The sequence below is a fragment of the Sorex fumeus genome, unplaced genomic scaffold (genome assembly GCF_029834395.1).
Source record: "Sorex fumeus unplaced genomic scaffold, SorFum_2.1 ptg000128l, whole genome shotgun sequence".
Lineage (NCBI taxonomy): Eukaryota > Metazoa > Chordata > Mammalia > Eulipotyphla > Soricidae > Sorex > Sorex fumeus.
The window spans coordinates 34,150,982-34,174,022 of NW_026606185.1; the positions used below are offsets into that span (position 1 = coordinate 34,150,982).

A 23,041-nucleotide genomic window follows, 5' to 3' on the forward strand; every position below is an offset into this window, starting at 1 on the left:
TCTATATCACCTTCGACCTTATGGTATAGAAAAGAAAAGGACAAAAAGGTCAAGAAATAAAGGGAAGAATTAAGAAGAGGCAGATGAAAGTATCAGGAGTAGGGGTCTCCAGCACATTGGTGGTGTAGAGGTACGGCGTACATATATATCTAAACCACGCTGTCAACAACACTGAAAGCATGAGACCATGCATGCTACAGCTACAACAACCAAAGTGAAAAATGCTTGTTAAGGAGGCAGGCTGAGGGGTACAGGGAAATGGGGGGTACTGAAGAGAAATTGATACTAATGGTGGGATGGGTGCTGGAACACTGTGTGTCTGAAACTCAACTATAAATAACTGTGTAAAGCACAGCACCTTAATAAGAAATTTTTTAATATTTTTTGAAAGAAGTTTTCTGCACTTGGATAGTTGTTACGCAATTTGAATTTAAAGTAAATGAACTTACTAGAAAGCAGTGCTAAACCCAACAAGATTGCCAGGATCGCCCACTTTCCAAGTACTATTCCTGCACTCCTTGAATTTCCTCGGCATTGACTTGGGTGGGTGCAGTCACATACATTCACTCTCAAGGTTTTTGTTGCAGATTGCCCTGCTCTATCTTTTACGGTTATAGGAATATAATAGTCTTGAAATTCTGCATTTTTTCTATATGAAAGACGAGCAGCTGTATCTGAAAGAAAACAAAAGGAGCATGATTTTATTTACTCTTTCTTTAGCATGTATATTTGTTTTTAAGGACATTTTTCTCAAGAAACCACCTGTCACATGAAGGATCATCTTCAACCTTTTTTCAGCACCAATATATCTGCAAAGGTATCACCCAAAGTTGTTGTAGGATAAGATTAAAGAAATAATTTGGCATTGGAGTGACTCAACATCATTTTATCAGCATTTAATAGCCCCTAAAATCTTAAAAAGAATTAATCCAGGGTTTAGGAAGATGTGCATTTGCCTTGCACACAGATTACCTGCATCAGTAGTGATCTCTGAGTGCAGACAGAAGCAAGCTCTACATAGCACTGCATATGGCACCAAAGTAAAAAAAAAATCTTGAAACTAAGGACACTAGATTATTACTTGACATACACAGCAAGCATTTTTTATGGTACTAGTATATGACTAACAAAGAATTAATACCCATAGCTGCACACAAAGAAAGCTTTAAATTCAGATTGTCGTGTCTTCTTTTTTTCTGGCACCCACCCATTGTCATATGGAAAGGCAATTTTCCAGGTAAAATATGGGATTAGTGCCTTGTCTGCACTGTTATAACTGTAAAAACTTTACAAACTCTGGGTTAAATCTCAAATCTAAAACTTATTAGAGGAACATGAATTTCTGCTTGGGTTTCTTTAGAGCCCTTCAGGATCATATTTTCTCTAAATTATGATTTTTATAATCTCTTTTCCTCTCTCAAGAACACAAGCTGAGCTTAAAATGATATCCTACCACTTACAGCAGTGCGGCAACTTGTGACATTGTTGGAGCTCAACTTTAACCTTTTAGTTAAATTGTTCTGTCACCAATTTCACTTTTTAAAGGTATAAATCTTGAGAAGCCGTTGCCTTGTTTCATACTTTCAATGCCTACCCACTGTCATCCGCTAAGCAAATGTTAGCATGCTCAACCTTATACACTGGACCCTCACACTAGATTCTACTCCTTCTCTGATCTGTTGGCATCCTTACCAAAGCATTCTAAACTGTAGTGACACTGATTTATTGATTCTTCATGCACTTCCATTTTTATGAATATCTGTTAATCAGCTACTGGGTAACCGGTAAACAAATATTGATTAAGTAGTTAGTATGAACCTAGAATAAGCTAGGTGCTGAAAATACAAGATGGCTAGTAAATGCCAGAGAACTCATTTATTGGAGAAAGGTAAACTGATGATAATACAATATGAAGGAGCTATAAAATATCCTGGTGCTGCTCCTACTTCAAGGAAAACTTCATGAATTTGAGCATATGAACTAATCAGTCTGTGTTTTAATTTCTGTATGTCCCCTGGCACTGGTACTATGCTGAGTAGGTATAATACTACCAAGGAAGGAAATTAGAAGGGATGTATTCTAGGTAGCATAGATGGTCCACAAAAAAGTCAATTTTCATAAAGATCATGACAGTAAAAAAAAAACCACCATTGAACTATGGTTGAAATATAGACTGTTACCTCTGCCGGAGTCTACTCTTGCAGGAGGAGATAGTCTAGAAGCTCAGAGCCAGACACCTGTTTAGTCCAGAAACATATTTCCTTCTAAAATACCATAAAGTATTTGTCCCATACACCAATTCCTCATTTCCAATTTGCTTATAGCAAAATTTAAGCTACCTATCATTTGTTCTAGCCTCACTGGAGTTTCTCAAAAAACATAGCCAGACAATGTCTTACTGACAAGTTGCATGTTATTTTAACTGCTCTTTTTTTCCTTTGTTGTAAATATAAATTGTGGTTTTATAAAAACTGATTTATTCTAGGGTCCAGAATAAAAGTATAATGTGTAGAGAGCTTGCCTTCCACATGACTGACATGATTTCTATCCCCAGCACCACATATGGTCCCCTGAGCACCACCAGGCCTGATCTCTGAGCTGAGTCAGAAGTAAACTCTAAGTACTACCACCTCATGTAGCCCAAAAAACAAAAGAGAAAAAAAAAATCCTTTCCTTTTAGATACAAGGTATAGGATTACATTGGTCCCATTCAATATGTAGGAAATTTCACTCACTTTATAAAGCATGTTAAAGACAACTTCTTTTACATTATAGTTATATGCATAAATAAGCAAATGCATTGTCAAGTTATTTCAGAGCATATATATATCAGTCTTTCTATTAAATACCATTAACTTTGGTGAGAGCCCAGATCTTGTTGATTTCTGGAGATGGATTTGTTAAGCTGAAAGAAAATGGGGCACCATGGATAGGTTCATCAGGATCAATAGCTGAAATGTCTATATGCTCCATCTTTGGCTTGCAGATTACTAGGTAATTCTGAAGTATTTCCGGTGGATTGTCATTTACATCTTCAATGTTAACTGCAAGTGTGCCAGTACATGATCTACTATCTAGAAAGAAAGAAGAGTTAGTGTAGTTTGTAAAGTCATTCATAGCTTCTTAAGAAATAAAATAGGGTTGGAAAGATAGTACAATGGGTAGAGTGCTTGCCTTGGATGCACTGACCCGGTTCAATTCTCAGAGCTTCATATGATCCCACTAGCACTCTCAGTGATCCTTGAACAGAGTAAGTCTTAAGCCTGCTGAGTCTGTCCCTTCCTCCCTCCACCCAACAAATAAATAAACTAGATTATTCTGAGGGCTAGAGAGATAGTCTAAGTGGATAGGGCACTTGACTTGCCTTCCCTTTCCAATGCCCAGCACCCCAAGTAGTTCCCCAAGCCCCATCAGAAGTGATTCCTAAGCATAGAGTTCAGAGTAAGCCCTGAACACTACCCCAAAACCAAAAACTAAATTTAAGAAAAAAATATTCTAGTTGTGATATATGAGGTTTATAATAGCTAAACAAATTATTAGAAGAAACAGAAAATACCATATATGAATAAATGAAACCTTTAGGTCATCTAAAATAAATACTGCTGTTTATCAAATCAGAGGCAAGTTCCAATTAATCTTTCTCCAGAACTATACCCAAACAACAAATCAAATATCTGAAGTCAAACTCTGAATATGTCTTTGGGTTTTCTTCAGAGACAGAGGTTAAATTGCAGTAAAATGACAGTATAGTTATTACAATCTTGGTGCACATTTAAATCACATAAGGAGAAGTTTTAAGTATATGATACTTAAGTTCCCCAAGCAGGAATTCTGATTTAGTTAGACTAAACCCTGTGTTAATTCCTGGACATTTTTCAAAATGTCTCTAAGTTATTTTAACATAATGATAAGGTGGAGAAAATCAAATTTCTTACTTTAAGGAAGTTATTCAAGGAAAGGATCATTTTGACCTAATTTTCAGGTAAGCTAAGTAAAGGCTCAATAAAAGTGCTAGAAAGCAGCATTTTTCAATTTTTATACACCTACAGAGGGAAAATAGGAGACATATTTCTTGACTAGCTTATGGCTAAAATAATCAATGTATATAATATTTTATTTATTAAATTTAATATTATAAATAACAAGTTTGTTTTCATTTTGTTTGCAGGAGGCACAACCAGAAATGCTCAGGGCTTAATTCCGGTTTTTACACAGGGATCACTCCTAGCAGTACTTATGGAAACATATGGGGTGCTGGGGATTAAATTAGAGTTTAGCATACAAAAAGCAAGTATCTTAACACTATAATCTCTCTAGCCCATATAATTACTATTTTAGCTATTGCAAATCTGCTGTTGTTTAGTCACTACATGACTGAAGGGAAAGTTTTGGTAGACCACCAGGAAGTTTTCACAGCTTACCACCAGTCTATGAACAAACAACAAGTGGAAGAACAGGGGTATAAAGAGATCTAAAAGAGTCTAGTAATACCACTTCATCTAATTCTAGACTTGGGGTTTTGTCAGTGTCCTCTAGACACCTACAAGTATTTAAGATCGGGATGCTGAAACAGAAAGTTTAGTGAATGCTTTGGCACAAGAAGTTTCATCTTGTTAAGTGATTAAAAGAAACAATAACAGAGTTTGATATTTCTAAGTATTCCATTTTCTTATCACAGGAATAATTCTGCACAAAAGTAGCTGCAATCTCCAATTCCTTTAGAAGAAAAAATTGTTAAAAGTTACCTTGGTCTGTAACTAGAACTGTAATATTATATATGTCATTTCTGGGAGCCGCAGCCTCCCTATCCAGAATTTTGGAAGTTAGGATTGAACCAGTAGCTTCTTCAATGGTGATCCACCCTTTAGGATCATGCAATTTTTTGTACCTGTCAATATATGATAAAAACATAGTTTTGAGTGATAGACAATCCTTCAAAGTAAGTTTCTGTCTCAATTATGACAAATGCGTGACTAGTATGTGCTCACAGATGTCATTGTACCTTAAACCATTGCTATTTTTAGTTTCAGGGTCGTATGCCTTATAGACATTAATCTTCTGCCCCACTTCTGAGTTCTCTTTGATCCGTACAAATTGGACTGCAGGGCTGCATTCTGGCCCTTCATCCTGATCCCTTACATGAACTGTGACTGAGGCTCTGTTCATGGTGGTTGTTCTGAGCACATCTCTAGTAAACGGAGCTTCATTGATTACACCAATTTCCAGCATCACTTGATGGTTTTCTTCATAATTCAGTGGCTATAAAATTAAGTACATGGATATCAGCACGTATGTAAAATGGCAAATGAACCTTATCAATATGAAGGGTGCTCCCTAAATTCTGTTTTCCTGATTAATCAGTACATCTTTCATCCTTTGCTAAAAAGAAATCTGATCACCACTAAATATTAAGCAAGAGTGATCCAAAAGTTCATGCAGGTGGTTTTATAGTGTTTCAGAAAAGTAAAGTAAAGTAAAGGCCCTCCCGTTGATCATCGATTTGCTCGAGCGGGCCCAGTAACGTCTCCATTGGAGACTTTGTTGTTACTGTGTCTGGCATATCGAATACATCACGGGGAGCTTGCCAGGCTCTGCCATGCGGGTGAGATACTCTCGGTAGCTTGCCGGGCTCTCCGAGAGGGGCGGAGGAATCGAACTTGAATCGGCCATGCTGGCTGCTTGCAGAAAAGTAATTAAAGAAATATTTTATATTCATTCTTATAGGTGATATTGCTCTGAACCCGAAAATGAAAAATGATGATGGTTTTCACTGTTTAATACACTATCCTGTGTCCATATGATTTCCTAGGGAAATGCAAGTCTTTGTTTGACTTGATATTGACTAAAACACCCACATCCCAGACATTTTATAGTTTTTATGAAATAAATTGTTAAACTAAAACTGAAACTGAACAGTGATCTTATTTTCACTGACAGAAACAATATCTCAAATTCATCTGAATGCATTAAATTGGTTGCAGCATGCAAATATTAAAATGCATTTAATTTCCTATGGGGCATATAATTGAGCAATCATATTGTTGCTTTCCTTTCTCAAAATCTATTTAGGTTCCTACTTTGTCTGAGGGCTTGTGTGTTTTTGCTAGTTTCTTCATCAATTAGTTCAATACAACACTAACTGATTTGAAATTGAAATTTATGTTTTTATCAATATTTCATAAATTAAAAAGTCAACAGGAACAAACAGATACATTTTTGTTTATTTAAATGGAAGAAAGTTGATTCTCCATAGATGTTGCACTTAATCCACAGTCAATTCTTACAGTGACTATGTAATGCATTTAGGCTTAAGTTGGAGATACCTTAGTGCTTGAAACTCTAACATTTGAAATCAGGAGAGATGAAATTTTTGGTGAGAAGAATAACAATTATTTTCCAGTACAGAATAAATCTTTATTTTTCAATTAAAATAAATTAAAATATATTGTATATACTATGATACTAAATAATTTTCCATAAATTTTAGTAGAGATGTAATTGAGAACCTTCTATGGAGATCATGATTAATGATATCTTCTTTGTTTAAGTTCATATGCCCCGATTGCCACTAATGAATTAGAAAGATTATCCAGAACTTAGCTAAATATATCTAGCATGGAATATTACACTAGTCTGTAGAATATGGCATATTTAAAAAAATAATATTTCACAGTTTATCATATAATTTCCTTTTTATTATGAAAAAATTACTGGGAAGAGAAAATTTGGAAAGAGAAAATATATGTAGTAGATATATTTCAAATAATAAAGAGGCTAATTTCCTAAGATAATATAGTGATAGTCTGGAGCAATTGCACAGCGGGTAGGGCATTTGCCTTGCATGTGGCCGAGCTGGGTTTGATTCCTCCATCTCTCTCAGAGAGCCCAGCAAGCTACTGAGAGTATCCCACCTGCAGGGCAGAGCCTAGCAAGCTCTCTATGCGTATTTGATATGTCCAGAACAGTATCAACAAGTCTCACAATGGTACCTGCTCAAGCAAATCAATTAACAGTGGGAGGTCAATGCTACAGTGCTACAATACAGTGATGTTAAACAATTTAACATAATACCTAACATTTGGAAAAATACAACTGGACTCAAAGAGGAAAAGATTCAAATTCTGTCTGTACTATAATCCCATTAATGTAGAAAATATTGAATATATTATTACACATAACAAGTGCTTTATACTGTGTTTCACTAGTCTTTCAAGTTGTCACACAGGCAAATAAAGGACAAGATTATGCATGTTTTGTTAACAATCAACATAATACAATAATAAGAAATACCAACTAAGAAGTCTATGCTTGGAATTTCTTTTCAGCTAACATAAGTTACCTGAGCAATCTTTTGTTTGATCTACTGGCAATTTAACCCCTTTAAGTATGAAGGAATAAAGTGTATTCCTGTCCTGAAGAAAATTATGACAAAATAAAAATGGTATTTGAAGAAAAGAAATTCTTTCAAATCAATCTAAACTTCGGTGTCATTTTTAAAAACTTTAACGAATAAGATAAATTATCATCAAGTCTGTGCCTTACTGTCACTGTCACTATCCTCCCATTGTTCATCAATTTTGCTCGAGCAAGCCCAGTAACATCTCCATTGTGACACTAGTTACTGAGTTTGGCATATTGAATACGTCACGAGTAGCTTGCCAGGCTTTGCTGTGCGGGCGATATAATCTTGGTAGCTTGCCGGGCTCTCCAAGAGGGGTAGAGAAATCGAACATGGGTCGGCTGTGCCTTACATGGCATAAAAATATATTATAAATGCTCTGATCAATGTATTGTAAATACTATAATCATACAATATTTCATTGAAAATAGAAGATATATAAAGTACTTAATGCTATTTTAAATAATTTCACAACTATACAGACAAATAGCCACCAAGGAAAGGGACAAGATAATTTTAAAGACAATTATAGCTACCAAAGGAGTTCTGTGATGAATAGAAGTTTTCCAAGACTTTTTAAAAAGCAAGGAAGGGAAGAGACAATATAACAGATACGATGGTTGCTTTGCATGCAACCAACCTGGGTTCAATTCCTGGTACCCTGTATGGTCTCATGATCCTTGAGCTCAGGGCAAGGAGTTAGCCCTGAGCACAACTTGGTATAGCTCAGAAACAAAAAATAAATTAATTAAATTAAATCTAACAAAAAAAGAAAAAGGGTAGTTAAAACTAACAGAGGAACTGATCATAATAGAGGAAGAAGATCATTTAAAAATTGAACTCAGTGCTCACTTCAGCAGCACATATACTAAAATTAGAATGATACAGAGAAGGGCCAGAGCAGTAGTATAGCGGGCAAGTCATTTGCCTTACACACGGCTGACCCGGGTTCGATTCCTCTGCCCCTCTAAGAGAGCTTGGCAAGCTATCGAGAGTATTCTGCCTGCACAGCAAAGCCTGGCAAGCTACCTGTGACTGTATTCGATATGCCCAAAAACAGTAACAACAAGTCTCACAATGGAGACGTTACTCGTGCCTACTCAAGCAAATAGATATACAATGGGAGGACAGTGACAATGACCGAGAAGAAAACATGCACTGGTGAAGGGATAGGTGTTTGATGACTGCATGATCAAAGATTAAACGTGAAACTTTTGTTACTGTACCTCACAGTGAATTAATAAAAAAAATTTTAAATAAAATAAATAAAAAACTGCCTTGGGCTTTTCACTTTTTAATATAAATTTTTAAGAAAGAAAATTTCTCTGATAAAGAATTTATTTCATTTTTCCTATTACAAAAATTAACTTTTTATTTAAAATAAATAATAAATAAAAATTTAAAAAATTGAACTCAGAGAAGTAGTAAATAAGTAAAATTCTAGTAAGAGAAGACCATCTGGTGCAACTGAAGTCATGACTTATCTGATTAAATAATCAAAAAACAGAAAAGAGATTTATGGGAACCAAGAGCAGAAGGTATCCAACTAGAAGACCTGCATGGTGGTTCCAATTAAGGTGTCTCTCTGAAGCAAGCATATTTATATTTGCAGCCTATCACCTCATAACTATATAAGCAGAGGCAGATTATTATGCTTTTTCACATAGTCTCATGTGAAAAAAGAATAATGATCTTATTCACAACATGAAATTGTGAAGAATAAATCTCTCTCCAATTTTTGTACATTTTATACTGTTTTAGAAAATGTCAAAGAAGGAAAAGTAACTCTTTTTATGATGTAAGAATAATTGATAAAACATAATTTTATTTTTGGAAATTGTGCAAAATAAGAAAAGTGTTCTGAGTCCAGGGCCAAGAGAATGAAAAGAGATTTATGGGAACGAAGATCAGGGGATATCCAATTAGAAGACTGCACAGTGGTTCCAAGTAAGGTCTCTCTCTGAAGCAGGCTTATTTGGATGCCTGGAGTAAATAATTACTGAGGATTCAAAAGAATGAAGCAAGAAAATTTTATTTAGATATGAGGGACAGAGTATCTATCAACAGAGATGCCCCAAGGAAAAGATCTCTTCACAAGTTTTCTATATCTTTTGACTAGTTAAACAAGTAATTAGACTCTGCAAAAAAGAACAATGCATTTTTATAAACTACTGTGTCCGAAAACACGTACCCAGATGCCCATGTCAGCAGATTTACAGAATCTTGCTGGATTAAGAGGGGCTGAACTTTCTGCTTACTGGATTTTTCACTGTACTTTTTACAAACTATAAAAATATCTCACTTGTGAATTTGAATGCAAATTCTCAAAAGGCAGGCTTTAGATGAGATCAATTAAATTAGATTCCATTCTCTTCTAACATGCAGAGTCTGATCTGGAACTAGCTGATCAAATCAATAGTTGATTAAAACCTGCTAACTTGTCAATTATTCATTAAAATTATACCTTTACAATATAGAGAACACCTTCATTTGTCTCCTTGTCTGTACTGATTTTGAAATGTCCATGTTCATTGCCCTTTAGGATGGTAAAATTGGCTCTCCAGTTGGCAGAGTTAATCAAATCCTTATCATCTACTGGTATTCTTAAGATTTCCACATTATATGCATTTTCATCTACTGATGTTTCATACTGAAAGAGAAAAGGCTCTTTAAATTTTTTATAAGGAAAAATTTACACGGAAAATCAAACATCTTTTTCCATAAATATACTTGTTCTAATAGTTTTTTCACCTAGATTATTTTAAAGTTGTGAATTATAAAAGGTCTTTTTTATTAAGGGTTCTCCTGCAAATAAAAGTCTTTATTAAAAATAAAGACAAAAGTTATTGGTCTGTAACACTAGAAAGATAATGTCAATGATTCTCTAAATAATTAAGAGACTTTCATATTAGCTACCTAAATTTTAATTTTACTTATAAAATAAACATACACAAACATATACAAATAAATATCAACATAGAATATTTACTTACACTACTTTTTCTGAAAGTAGGTGCGTTGTCATTTGAATCTTTTATTGTTATAATGCAAGTCGAGGTACTCATTAAACCAAAAAATTGACCATCCATGTCCTGTACTTTCATTATCAGTAAGTACTTGTCTACAACCTGAAAACAAAGCACACATTTAATTAGTTTGCAATATCTTCACTTAAACTTATAAATGAAACTTATTTATGTATTATTCTGTTGTACATATCCATGCATTCATTTGATTCCCATATTTGCATGCACTTAGAATTTCATATACAGGATAAAGGTACCTGGGTTAAATTACAAAAAACAAACTAAGAATTTAAATACACAAGTGATTCTCAAGCCATTCTTATTGTTTTTACTTTTATTTTATCATATTTTATTTTTATTTTGTTTTTTTCAGGGGGTCACACCTGGTGTTGTTCAGGGGTTACTTCTGACTGTGCACTCATGAATTACTGCTGGCAGTGCTTAGGGGACCATCTTGTATGCCATGGATTGAACCCAGGTTGGCCATGTGCAAGGCAAGCACCCTACATTATCCACTGTACTGTCACTTTAGACCCAGATTTTTTACTTTAAGTTGATTTCCCATTTCTGCTTATTTCTCCCACAGTCTTCAATATTTCACTCCTTTCCACATTGGAAACCAACATTCTCACTATGAAATGTTCCTCTTAAGGTTTCTTGGAATCCCTGAATATTTTCTTTCTCTAAATGAATTCTTTCTTTATCACACTTGTTCATTTCCTAGGTTTTTTTGTGTGTTTTTCTTAATACACTTCGTGGTTTGTTTCCACAGCTTCCCATAAGATTTTTTTTTGATCACACACAGACCTGGACCCGACCCCAAATCTGTATTGCACATGTTTCATAATCTTAAATGATTTAATTTTCCTAAGCCCCATTTCTCCTCCTAGAAATAGAGAGAAACTGATTGCTACCACACCTATCTCTACATATTAAAAATAAATATATCTCTATTTTTTTATATCTCTATATATTCCTACCTGGAGCGATAGCACAGTGGTAGGGCATTTGCCTTGTGTGCAGCCGCCTGGCCACGCTGGGTTCGATTCCTCCACCCCTCTCGGAGAGCCCAGCAAGCTACTGAGAGTATCTTGCCCGCACGGCAAAGCCTGGCAAGCTACCCATTATGTATTCGATATGCCGAACACAGTAACAACAAGTCTCACAACGGAGATGTTACTGGGCCCACTTGAGCAAATCAATGAACAACGGGAGGATAGTGCAGTGCATTCCTACCTATTCCTACCTATTCTATAAAGTTGTGGTTTCTCTTACATGTGAAAATACCAGTAATACATAAAAATAAATAAATACAATTTTAAAAAGCAATAACAAGATTGGACATGCAGCTCATTGACAAAGTGTTTGCATTGCATGTATGAGGCCAACACTTCCACTGCAAACACACCTACTCTACAAAATAAAAAAAAAAGCAGAAAACACAGTCAGGACTTTTAACCATCTGATGTTTCAGTAGCAGTTCCCACATTCCAGCAAATGTTCTCCGGAGTATAAAAGCTCCCTACCTCTCTGTCCATTGAGTGAGAGACTGTGGTGATGACCCCTGTGCTGGGATGCACAGAGAAGAGCCCCGGAGACCTGGGGGTCTGTTCCAGTATCGTGTACTTGAGGCGTGTGTGCATCGTGTCTGGTTCATCTCTGTCTGTGGCACAAACCGTTCCCACTGTAGTTCCTATGTATAAAAAAATCCAACCTTTAATTTACAGCATTTGAAAATATACATAGCAGTATAAGCATATGCACATTTTTTCATATTTTCACAGGGATTTTGGAAACCTAACAAACTGTATTTCTTACAAGATAGGTATTCAATTCCTACAAAAAGTGTTGTACCTTTTGAGGGGCATTCAGTTCCTACCTACCCGAAGTATTCAACCTTTACATATATTACATTAGAAAAAGCACTTCATAACAATAGTATGAAATACTTTGATGCTAAGATAAAGGTGACTTTTACTTTGCTTGCAGTTTAAAACTTCTGATAGTAGATTGCTGGAAATCTAGTTAAGTGTGATTAATAATAAATGCTGACATAGATTTCCACATATCAGTGTCAAATGTAGCTTCAAGTGAAACCACATCTCCTAAATAAATCAGATATTTAATTAAATGTTGAACAATAATTAAAGACAATTTTTGAGTATAACTGGAGAGTCAGGCTGACTTTTCATAGCCTGGTCTCTTTTCTAAGATAATTTTTTTAGTCCCTGACTTGACTCACTTGCCTATTCATTTTCATCAGTTTAGAATCCACACCCCACTGCTTCCTGTTCCACTTAATATTGAAGATGGGAGTTGATACTATTTTTTCATTTGGGAAGAATTGAAGTAAAGCTCATTTTTAGTCAGTTAGAGCTATTAGAAATTTTTATCTGTTTGTCTGTTATGTAAGAATATTGTTTTGACAAAGAGTTTTATGTATCAAGTACATTCAGGTTGTATTTTAATTGTTTGGGTTTTCTTTTTCTTTTTTTGGCTTTTTCTTGGAAGACCAGCAGTAGTGCTCCTGGCTTACTCCTAACTCTGTGCTCAGAGGATTCCATTAGCTTTGTTGGTAGAGACAAGAATCAAGGTCAAGCACTTTGATGCTTGAATTAACCCAGGTTTGTTTAATCTTCGCACACTACTTGGCTGGGCTCAGGGGACCATACATGGTGCCAGAGATAGAACCTGGGTTGGTTACATGCAAGGCAAGAATCTACTCACTGTCCTATTGCCCTGACCCCATACATGTAGTATTTTGTAAATTTAATGATAGTATTCCAATGTCCATGAAAATGTAATCTATAGATTTGCCTTGTCTATTAAGACTGGCCTGAGTAACAAAGCAAACACCCGTAATTGACCACATTTTATCCTACTAGTTCAAAGAATTACATCCTTAATCAGGCTGATCCTGTCAGTGTGCGAAGATTAAACAAACCTGGGTTAATTCAAGCATCAAAGTGCTTGACCTTGATTCTTGTCTCTACCAACAAAGCTAATGGAATCCTCAGAAAGAGTTTGAAACAAACCATTGTTCTTTGAAGAAAAAACTGTAACAAAGTTATAGACTTGTGAAGTTAAAAACATTACTGGTGATCTAATGTAATTAATTCATTTTACAGGTCTGAGAACTCAAAGAGACTTCATGAGTTCCCACAGTAAATTAATATCATTCTGAATCAAAAATGAGATTCTTGAACTCGAAAAAAGTGATTTTTATTTTTTAATTAGACCATGTGAGTCATAGTGGTTAATCTATGACATCAAATTATCAAAGCAAATATAAAGAAAAATAGCAGATAAAATCATGAAGTGAAAGTCTAAGTAAACTAGTAGAAATCTTAATAAGTCAAGGGATTTATATGAGTTCCCACATTAGTTAGTAGCAGATCCTGAATCAAAAATTAAGTTTTCTTATCTCAAAAATAGTAACTTTTCCATTTTCAATTGAGCCACGTGAATAATGGCAAGTTAGCAAATCTCACTCAACAAGTTAGACAAATAATTCTTGAAGATGGAATCTATCTTCATTCAATTTTAATGTGAGTTAATTTTAACTTAATTTTCCACATGCAAGTTTAAGAAGACATTATGAATTACACATTGAAGGACCAACTAAACTAAAATATCTTTGTCATCTTCAACCAAGAGCAAGAGAGCAAGAGTTTGCAATGGAGAGTGTGTGATTATTTCTAGTTACTTCATGGGTCGGAGAGAAAGCTCAAAGGACTGAGCAGATGCTTTGCAAGTAGGAGTCCTTGGGCTGGTCTCTACACCGCATGGTCCCCTGAGCAATGCCAGAGTGACTCCCAAGCACAGAGCCTGCAGTAACACCTGAACACCACCAGTGTAGTGAATTACACATTTAAGGACCAACTAAACTAAAACTAACACCACCGGGTGTGGTGGTGCCAGGTGGTGTTCACCCCCCAAAAAGCATGACAAACAAAAAGTTATATCAATGTAACTTAAAAATAAAATAACTGGGAGGATGGAGAGATAGTAAAGCAGTGCTTGGCACACAGCTGATCTGGGTTTGATTTCAGGTACCCCATATGGAGCCCACTAGGAGTGATCCTAAGCACAAAGCCAGAAGTGGTCCAAAATATAAAAAAGAAAAACTAAGGCATACTATGAAGAGAAGAAACTATATTATTAAATGCGAAATCTTTTTATCTTTTTCTAGCAAAGTGAATCAAAGGGCCAGAAAAGCAAGTTTTATATGTGAAGAGACTCCTGATTCCATTCCGCCACCATATAGTACTCTGAGTAGTGCTGAAGTGGTCCTCAAGAAGAAAACCTTAATTTTTGTGGATATCATTAATTACTTGCTAAATAAAAGCAAATAATATAATATACATGTATTTATTTTAGTTTTATTGAACATAATGTCAAAATAGTCTCACCTGGGTGTAAGAATAGTAATAAACTCACACAATGGTAAAATAAAATAAATTAGACAATATGATAAATGCACAAATAACTGCTATTCGCTTCTATTAAGAACCGTATTTCATTTACACCAGCACAAACTCCTATAATATCATATAAGTTACACATCAATTGGATTTGAAAGAATTAAAAAGTATTCTGATAAGTAGATGCTGGCCTAGTGTTATCTTAAGATGATCTGGCCTTAAAAAAATAAAGCCCTCCAAAATGTATGCACTCTTTTCTGTGTGTGTGTAGCAACGTCATTATTATTGAATCATATGCAGAAAGATCTGAGGGGAGAAAATGAGAAAAGTAAGTGATAAAGTGTAACCACAGTTTTCTTCAGAACAGAAATAAGCAAGCAAAGAAATACACAAACAAGTGAGATAAGTGTTCAAGACAGACAATTAGCTTGAAGAAAAAGTCCCAAATGGCCTTTGGGAGGAGTTTTTATGCAATTCTTCCAAATTCTACACAATCATAATTAACATAATACAATTTACTCTTAAATTTGTCTTACCATATCTACTACTTTCTAGAACTTCAAAATTATAAATTTCTTCTGTGAAAACAGGTTGATTGTCATTTTCATCCTCTATTCTGATAGGCAATGGGAGAGGTAAGTCTGCTGAATACCCATCTGAAGTGGATGCATAGGCAATTAACTGCAAAATAAGAAGAAGCCAATTCAATAGTTAATTAGTAAAATATTCTAGCATAAGAAAGCATTATTTTCTATTTAGTATCTAGTACAAATTTTACAGTAATAAATCACTTCAAAATTTTCTAAATGTTTACTGTTGTTATTATTACTATTATTTTGGTTTGGAGGCTATGCCCAACTATCATCAGGATTTACTCCTGGCTCTGTGCATAGGAATTGCTTCTAACAATTGTTCCTTGGGGGACCATATGCAGTGGCACAAATTAAAAAAGCATTAGTCTCATACAAGGCAAGTATCTTATCCTTGCACTTTCTCTCCAGCCTTCTAATTAACTTTTTAGTCATCAAAGATCAATGGAGAAATCATTTAAATATTGCAAAGATCAGTGAGCATTTGGTAGAAATGACAATGCTACAAATATCTAAATCATATTACAAAGAAGTTAGCATCAGCTGCTAATTGTATCAAGAAATTAATATGTTACACACATTAAAATTGCACAGGGGACAATTAAATTCATTGTAATGGAAAATATTACTATAAGTCATCTAAAGAAAAGAATTGTCCAAAATCTTGCCAGTATCTGTTGGATATTAACCCAAAATGTTTTAGGTCATTCCCAACGTTCTCCCTTCCGAAATTCTACATGCCATTTCGTCAGTAAAGAAGCGAACAGCACCCAGCCCAGACAAGGTTAGACCTGAACACCTGAAGAATCTGCCGTCAGTACTCATCAATACAGTGGATCAGTTCTTCCCACACTACCTGTCTGAATGCAAGGTTCCATCCCAATGAAAAAACAGCAGGACCGTACTACTGTACAAGAAGGGAGACATCCACAACACTTGCAACTATTACCTGATCTGCCTGTTTTCTGTTGTCTACAAGCTGTTCACTCAAGTTATCCTGAATAGAATAGGCAGAACACCATGTGAGCAGGCCAGGTTCTGAAAAGGATTCAGCACCATAGACAATATCCACACGATAACCAAGCTGATTGAGGTTTCTCGGGAGTTTGGGATGCCGCTCTGTCTAATGTTCATTATTTAAAGAAGACCTTTGATTCTGTTGAGACTGAAGTGGTCATCTGAGCCCTAGTCAAACAGGTCATTCAAACTCAATATATCAGGATCCTCCATATTACAGATTCACTACCAGGATCTCACCATTCTACAAGAAAGTGATCATCCATGCCAAGAGAGGGATTCGGCAAGGTGATACCATTTCACCCAAACTCTTCAGTGCCACCCTCGAGAATGTCATGCTATGACTGGAATGGGAAGGAATGGAAATGAAGGTAGACGGTCATCACCTCCACTTTGCTGATGACATTGTTCTTATAAAAACAAACATCAGCCAAGCGGCACAAATGCTGGCCGACTTCAACCATGAGTGTGGAAAAGTCAGACTCCAGCTGAATCTAACAAAGACAATGTTTATAAGAAATGGTCTCGTTCCTGACGTTTCATTCACTCTCAACAGGATGAACATCTCTGAATGCAACAGTTATGTGTACGTAGGTCGAGAAGTCAACATGACAAATGCTGGCACCTGAGTTGTGCAGGAGGAAGAAAGTAGCTTGGAACGCCTTCAAGAGCGTCGAAGAAATAGCTAAGAGGACTAAGAACCTCTGTCTCCAAGCACATCTCTTCGATTCCACTGTTCTTCCTGCATTAACATATGCCTCAAAGACGTGGGCCCTACGAAAACAGGATGAGAAGGCTATTCGGGTCTTCCAAAGAGGAATCGAAAGAGCTATGCTTGGAGTATCATGCTTCAGTCAAGTGAGAGAAAGAATCCGGAATTCCGACTTCCGTTGACGGTAAAGAATCAGGGACACTGTCTCATTTTCCAAGGCACTGAAAATCAAATGAGCTGGATACATAATGTGATTTGGAGATGACCACTGGACTAGAGCCTTTACCGACTGAATTCCATAGGATGTCAAAAGATCATGTGGCTGCCCACTACGAGATGGTCAGAGTTCTTCATCAAGACCCTGAAAGATTGGTTTGAGGTTCTTCGTGTTCCTGGAACTAGCAGATGCCATTGGCCTACACTAGCATGCACCAAGGACGAATGGAGACATTACTTGTGCCCGCTGGAGCAAATTGATGAGTAATGGGATGTCAAGTGATCAAATGTTCAAGTGTTTTAGGCTTCATCTGTGAATTGCCCTTTTTCCTCCTCCCAGAGAATCTTACTGTGTCCTTATTACCATTCTTAATTTAGTTAAAGTTTATTTTTAAGCTTTCCTTTGTATTTTAACTCTCATTGTCTCCGTTCCCCTAGTCAGTCTTAATTATTTATAAGCGAAAACTTTCTGGTAATTTTGAACTTTGTATTTGTACTTCTTTGTATTTGAAGTGCTGTACATTTTTACCTACTTTTCCATTTCCCCTCTAGCCTTTTATATTTTATATAGAGCAAAGTTCTTTAGTTAAATACAGAAAGACTATTAATTCTATGCTCCTAATATTTGGGAATTGATTGAATCTGAAATATATCTACTCTTGGGCATAATTACTTGGCATAATTACTTGACTCAGGCTTCAGTTGCTGTAGTTCTTAAAACCCCAGAAGAGAGGTCCCACCATGGGACTGGGATGGACCCGGGGCAAGTGGCAAGCTACCCCGCATCAAAATGGGACATTTTAGAAAGCATAAATGTATGATCTTGATGCAAGCTGTTATGACTTAAGAGACAGAACCCCCCCATGGAGAAGGACAAGCTGAACTGGCCTGAAGACTTAGTCTGGGATTTAGGGTAAAAGCCTAGCTTGTTCTCAGAGCCCTGAGAAATGTTAAAAGCCTTACTTGCTCTCAGCCCAGACAACTAAGTGTTGGGAATCTTAGTCTCTTACTGTGTTTATCCAAACAACTGCAAGTATTGGTAACTTATATGACTAGAGGGAAAGATAAAAGCAATGTAGATGTTCCTGGGAGACAGTGTCTCCTTAAGTTATTCTCCCCAAGAGAATTTCCTTCACCAAATATTTATCTATGTAAATGATCAATCACACTTATGTCCTTACCTCAACCCCCCTTCAGATGTTGTATAAGTATGCTAGCAACTCTACCTTAAATGACCCATTTTCACCATCAGGCTGTGGTTCCCCATCTTCCTGTTTCTCTGGCTCTCTTTTGGGAGGTCTCGGGAGGTGGGGAGGCGGCTCTGGGCCACCTAAGGCACATGCTTAACAGCAGCACCCCCCCCCATAGTTTGCATTGTGAACTCACAAATATCAAGTCCTTTATATCTTTTACTCCATAGATCACACATACTTAATAGTCTTCCTAACAAATCACATTTACGAATATTCACATTACTAATTAACAAAAGGCAATGTAATGCCAGGTAGTATGCATTTTTATTAATAAGTGATTATAATATTGAATTGAATTTTTTCTAGAGATTAGCAAAGAAATGTCACACACAGCACATCATTTTTGTTTTCACGGTGTCTCATTTGCAATGGAGAGATCCTCTTTCCCTTGGGGAATTATTCTCCCTGCACCACAGAGTTGACAATATGAGCCCAGGATATTTACCTTGTTTTATGAAAAATTGAGTTGTTTCCCCACTGTTTATAAATACAATTGTATCAGTGTGATGGATTATTAATCTGTTTGATGTCCAACTTTTAAAAAATTTCTCAAACATTATTAGAGAGTCAAACACATGGAAGAAAGACCCAAACAATACCAGAAAATGGAAAAAGACAATTTTAGTAAATTGTCATCACATCTTGAAAAAAAATGTACTAGGACCAGTGAGAGCCATAATGTGTCATAAGCAAAATCAACTTCTGAATCAACTTTCATCAGCAAAATCAACTGATGAAATTTGTTTCAAGCACAGGCGAAACTTACTGCTTTATTTTCACTTATCCAACAGACATTTAGAGAAGGAGCAGATGAAATATTTCAAAACATTATTTCCTTTGACTTTTAAATAGCCCCCAAGAAGAGAGTGCAAAAAAGATAGGAAAAAGTAGATGAAATATCAGAATTGAATCTTTTATGGATGTATTGAATCATCTACTGTTTCATATCAATAAAATGCTTACATCAAAAACATCATATTCTTCACGATCCACAGGCCGGGTACAATATAGATTTCCAGTGTCTTTTTCTATGTAAAACAAATTTAAAGGTTCTTGGTCAACTCCATGCCCACTTATTGAGTAGAAGATGGTATAATTCTGTGCTGCATCAGACTGAACCTAAAGGGAAAAATAATTAAAAAATTAAGATGCTATTTTTAATGGAGCTCAAGTATTTAATTTTTAAAGAGGTGGTCCTAATAAAATACTAATAATATTTTTATTTTGTCAACAATAGCAGTGAGAAACTATTTTTAGGCTATCCAATGTTAAGAAAAACAATTCAATATAAATGGTAATCAGAGAAAAATTAGAAGCAATTAGGCAAAATATCACATTTAGTGGCTTCTCAACAATAAAAAGAATGATAATTCCCATTGTTGGCAAGGATAGAGCAGAGAGACTTCAAATACTTGTGAATGGAATGCAAAATTTCTGTTCTTTAGGGAAGGAAACTGACAAAATGTAAAAGACTAAATTATTAGAACAAATAGGTAGGTCACTTCTTAGTGCAGGAAACAGGAATTACAAAGTGGTCAGGCTAGGACTATAGCTGGAGAAAGACTGATGGTGAAGAGAGAGGAAATGTGTGACAGGACCACTCAAGTGATCCCAAAGTTGTTAAATTTTCCTTGTAATCATATAGAAAACCATTGAATAATAGAGGCAAAATTAATAGCAGTTCATTGATATTTTAAAAGAATAGTTCTTGATGTTTTGTTAAGACAAGATTTGATTGGGTGAGTAAGGAGAGATAGGAAGACTAGTTAGAAAGTTACTGTACATACTCAGGGGAGAAATGATGGTTACTTAGATTAACATGGTGGCAGCATGGGGAGAACTAGTTACATTCTTTAAACAATTTGAATAGATTAGTCGGTGTAATGTGCCAAATAGCTGACTGTGTGAACAAATTGGGCTGGAGCAATAGCACAACGGTAGGGTGTTTGCCTTGCACGCAGCCAACATGGCCAACCCGAGTTCGATTCTTCCGCCTCTCTAGGAGAGCCTGGCAAGCTACCGAGAGTATCTTGCTCGCACGGCAAAGCCTGGCAAGCTACCCATGACGTATTTGATATGCCAAACACAGTAACAACAAAGTCTCCAATGGAGACATTACTGGGTCCGCTCGAGCAAATCTATGAACAACAGGACAGTGTCAGTGAACAAATATGGAAGCTGAAAATGGTATTTTGCCAGAGGCCATCTGCATTCCCTTTACATCTTTCCCAGTATTCGATTGTACAGTTGAATACATAGGTAGTTTTTTTGGTCATCAGAATTCAGCAGCTTCTAGTACATGTCAATAATTTGCCTCCAAGTGGAACTATCTGTTAGGTAGTTTGAAGTGTAATATAAAAATCTTACATTTCCAAGGTATAACCCATACCTACAGGTAAGGTTATTGAGGTGTAAGTATAAATAAGTAAGAGGCAATGTTTATGATGAGTCCTAGAGTAAGAGGCAATGTTTATGATGAGTCCTAGAGTAAAAGTTTAAAGACCAGGCTGGACTGTAGTGAAAGTATATAGAAATGGGAATAATCAGGAAAACCTATGAAGCCATAGAACCCAGTGAGAGTAGAAACAGGGTGAACATGACCCAGAAGTATATGAAGAATATATTTCAAGAAGGGTGCAAAGGCTTTTAAATTAACCATAATGGGCTCTGCTTGAATAATACAATATGATTTGTGATCATGCTTCATCTGTCCTTGAAGTACAATAATTACAGCACTGTTGCACTGTCCACTATCCTCCTGTTATTCATTGATTTGCTCTAGCGGGCACCAGTAACGTCTCCATTGTGAGACTTGTTGTTACTATTTTTGGCATATTGAATGTGCCACGGTAGCTTGCCAGGCTCTGCCATGCAGACAGGATACTCTCAACAGCTTGCCAGGCTCTCCAAGAGGGATGAAGGAATCGAACCTATGTTGGCCGCATACAAGGCAAATGTCCTGCCCGCTATGCTATCGATTCCTCCATAACAAAGAAACCAGACTACATAGAAAAAGAAATATGGAAAAAATAAGAAAGATAATTAAAAATACAAAAAATAGGACACAGGTCATATCAATGGTACTAAAATCACTGTCACTGTCACTGTCCTCCCGTTGTTCATCGATTTTCTCGAGCGGGCCCACTTTTTTGAGACTTTGTTGTTACTGTGTTTGGCATATCAAATACGTCACGGGGAGCTTGCCAGGCTCTGCCGTGCGGGCGAGATACTCTCGGTAGCTTGCCGGGTTCTCCGAGAGGAGCAGAGGAATCGAACTCGGGTCGGCCATGTTGGCTGTGTGGAAGGCAAACACCCTACCCGCTGTGTTATTGCTCCAGCCACAATAACAGAAACTCAAGGAGGAAAAGGCCAGGACAGTACCATAGCCCGATGTTAATAATGATTTTCATTGTCTATACTCATTTGTGGGCTGGAGCGATAGCACAGCAGTAGGGTGTTTGCCTTACAAGCGGCCAACATGGCCGACCCAAGTTCAATTCCTCCGCCCCTCTTGGAGAGCCCGGCAAGCTACTGGGAGTATCTTGCCTGCACGGCAGAGCCTGGCAAGCTACCCATGATGTATTTGATATGCCAAACACAGTAACAAGTCTCATGATGGAGACGATACTGGGCCTGCTCGAGCAAATTGATGAACAACGGGAGGACCGTGACCATGATACTCATTTGTAGTTTTACAGAAACTAAGCCTGACCTACTTAAATTTTGTTTTGTTTTTGGATCACACCTGGAAGTACTCGGAGTCTACTCCTGGTTCTACACCAGAAATCACTCTGGCAATGCTCAGGGGACCATTTGGGATGTTGAGGATTGAACCTCCTAGTTGGCTACATGCAAGGCAAGTGCCTTATCTCTTCAGCATCTCAGAATTTTAGCCTCTCATTTTTTCTTTGTTTTTCAGGAAAGTTAAACCCATTAATATACATGGATTATTGTGCATTGACACCTTCCTGATTCTTCCACTCACTCCCTTGCTCCTCCCCACCATATCAAGGGAAACTGAATTGCCCAGCTGTCCTTTAAGGAGTCTAGCAACTATACATGTACATCTGTACCTGCCCCTGAATCCATAATTATTTACCTGCACAATCCTTCCCTATCCTTCCAAAATTAGCACAGATGTATCATCCTATACATCTTATTTTCATATCATATCTCAAGACTTAATGCTCATCTCATAAATTTAGGAATCACTCTGACCCTCTTTAAACACAGCACATATCACTCAGTAGGTAATCATTTACTTCTTTCTTAAGAAAGAAGTTTCGCTCCACTAGGCTGATAAACTACAAATGACTATGATTAAATTTATTTCTACCCATAGAATTAAGGACAGAGCTTTCATGGGATATAGTAGTTGCTCAATAACTACTGAATGAATAAACA

General features: G+C 36.4%; 1 protein-coding gene across 3 annotated transcripts in view; it reads right to left on the reverse strand.

Moving 5' to 3' along the window:
• DSC3 (desmocollin 3) overlaps positions 1-23,041 on the reverse strand; it is a 37,887-nt gene that overhangs the window by 10,793 nt on the left and 4,053 nt on the right. For all 3 annotated transcript variants that reach the window (XM_056138263.1, XM_056138264.1, XM_056138265.1), the window contains 9 exons: positions 19,601-19,756; positions 15,386-15,530; positions 11,952-12,118; positions 10,393-10,527; positions 9,864-10,049; positions 5,003-5,259; positions 4,746-4,888; positions 2,850-3,074; positions 450-674 (listed from right to left, as the gene is read on the reverse strand). In XM_056138263.1, the coding sequence (XP_055994238.1) occupies positions 450-674; positions 2,850-3,074; positions 4,746-4,888; positions 5,003-5,259; positions 9,864-10,049; positions 10,393-10,527; positions 11,952-12,118; positions 15,386-15,530; positions 19,601-19,756 (1,639 nt within the window). The remainder of the gene's footprint in view (positions 1-449; positions 675-2,849; positions 3,075-4,745; positions 4,889-5,002; positions 5,260-9,863; positions 10,050-10,392; positions 10,528-11,951; positions 12,119-15,385; positions 15,531-19,600; positions 19,757-23,041) is intronic.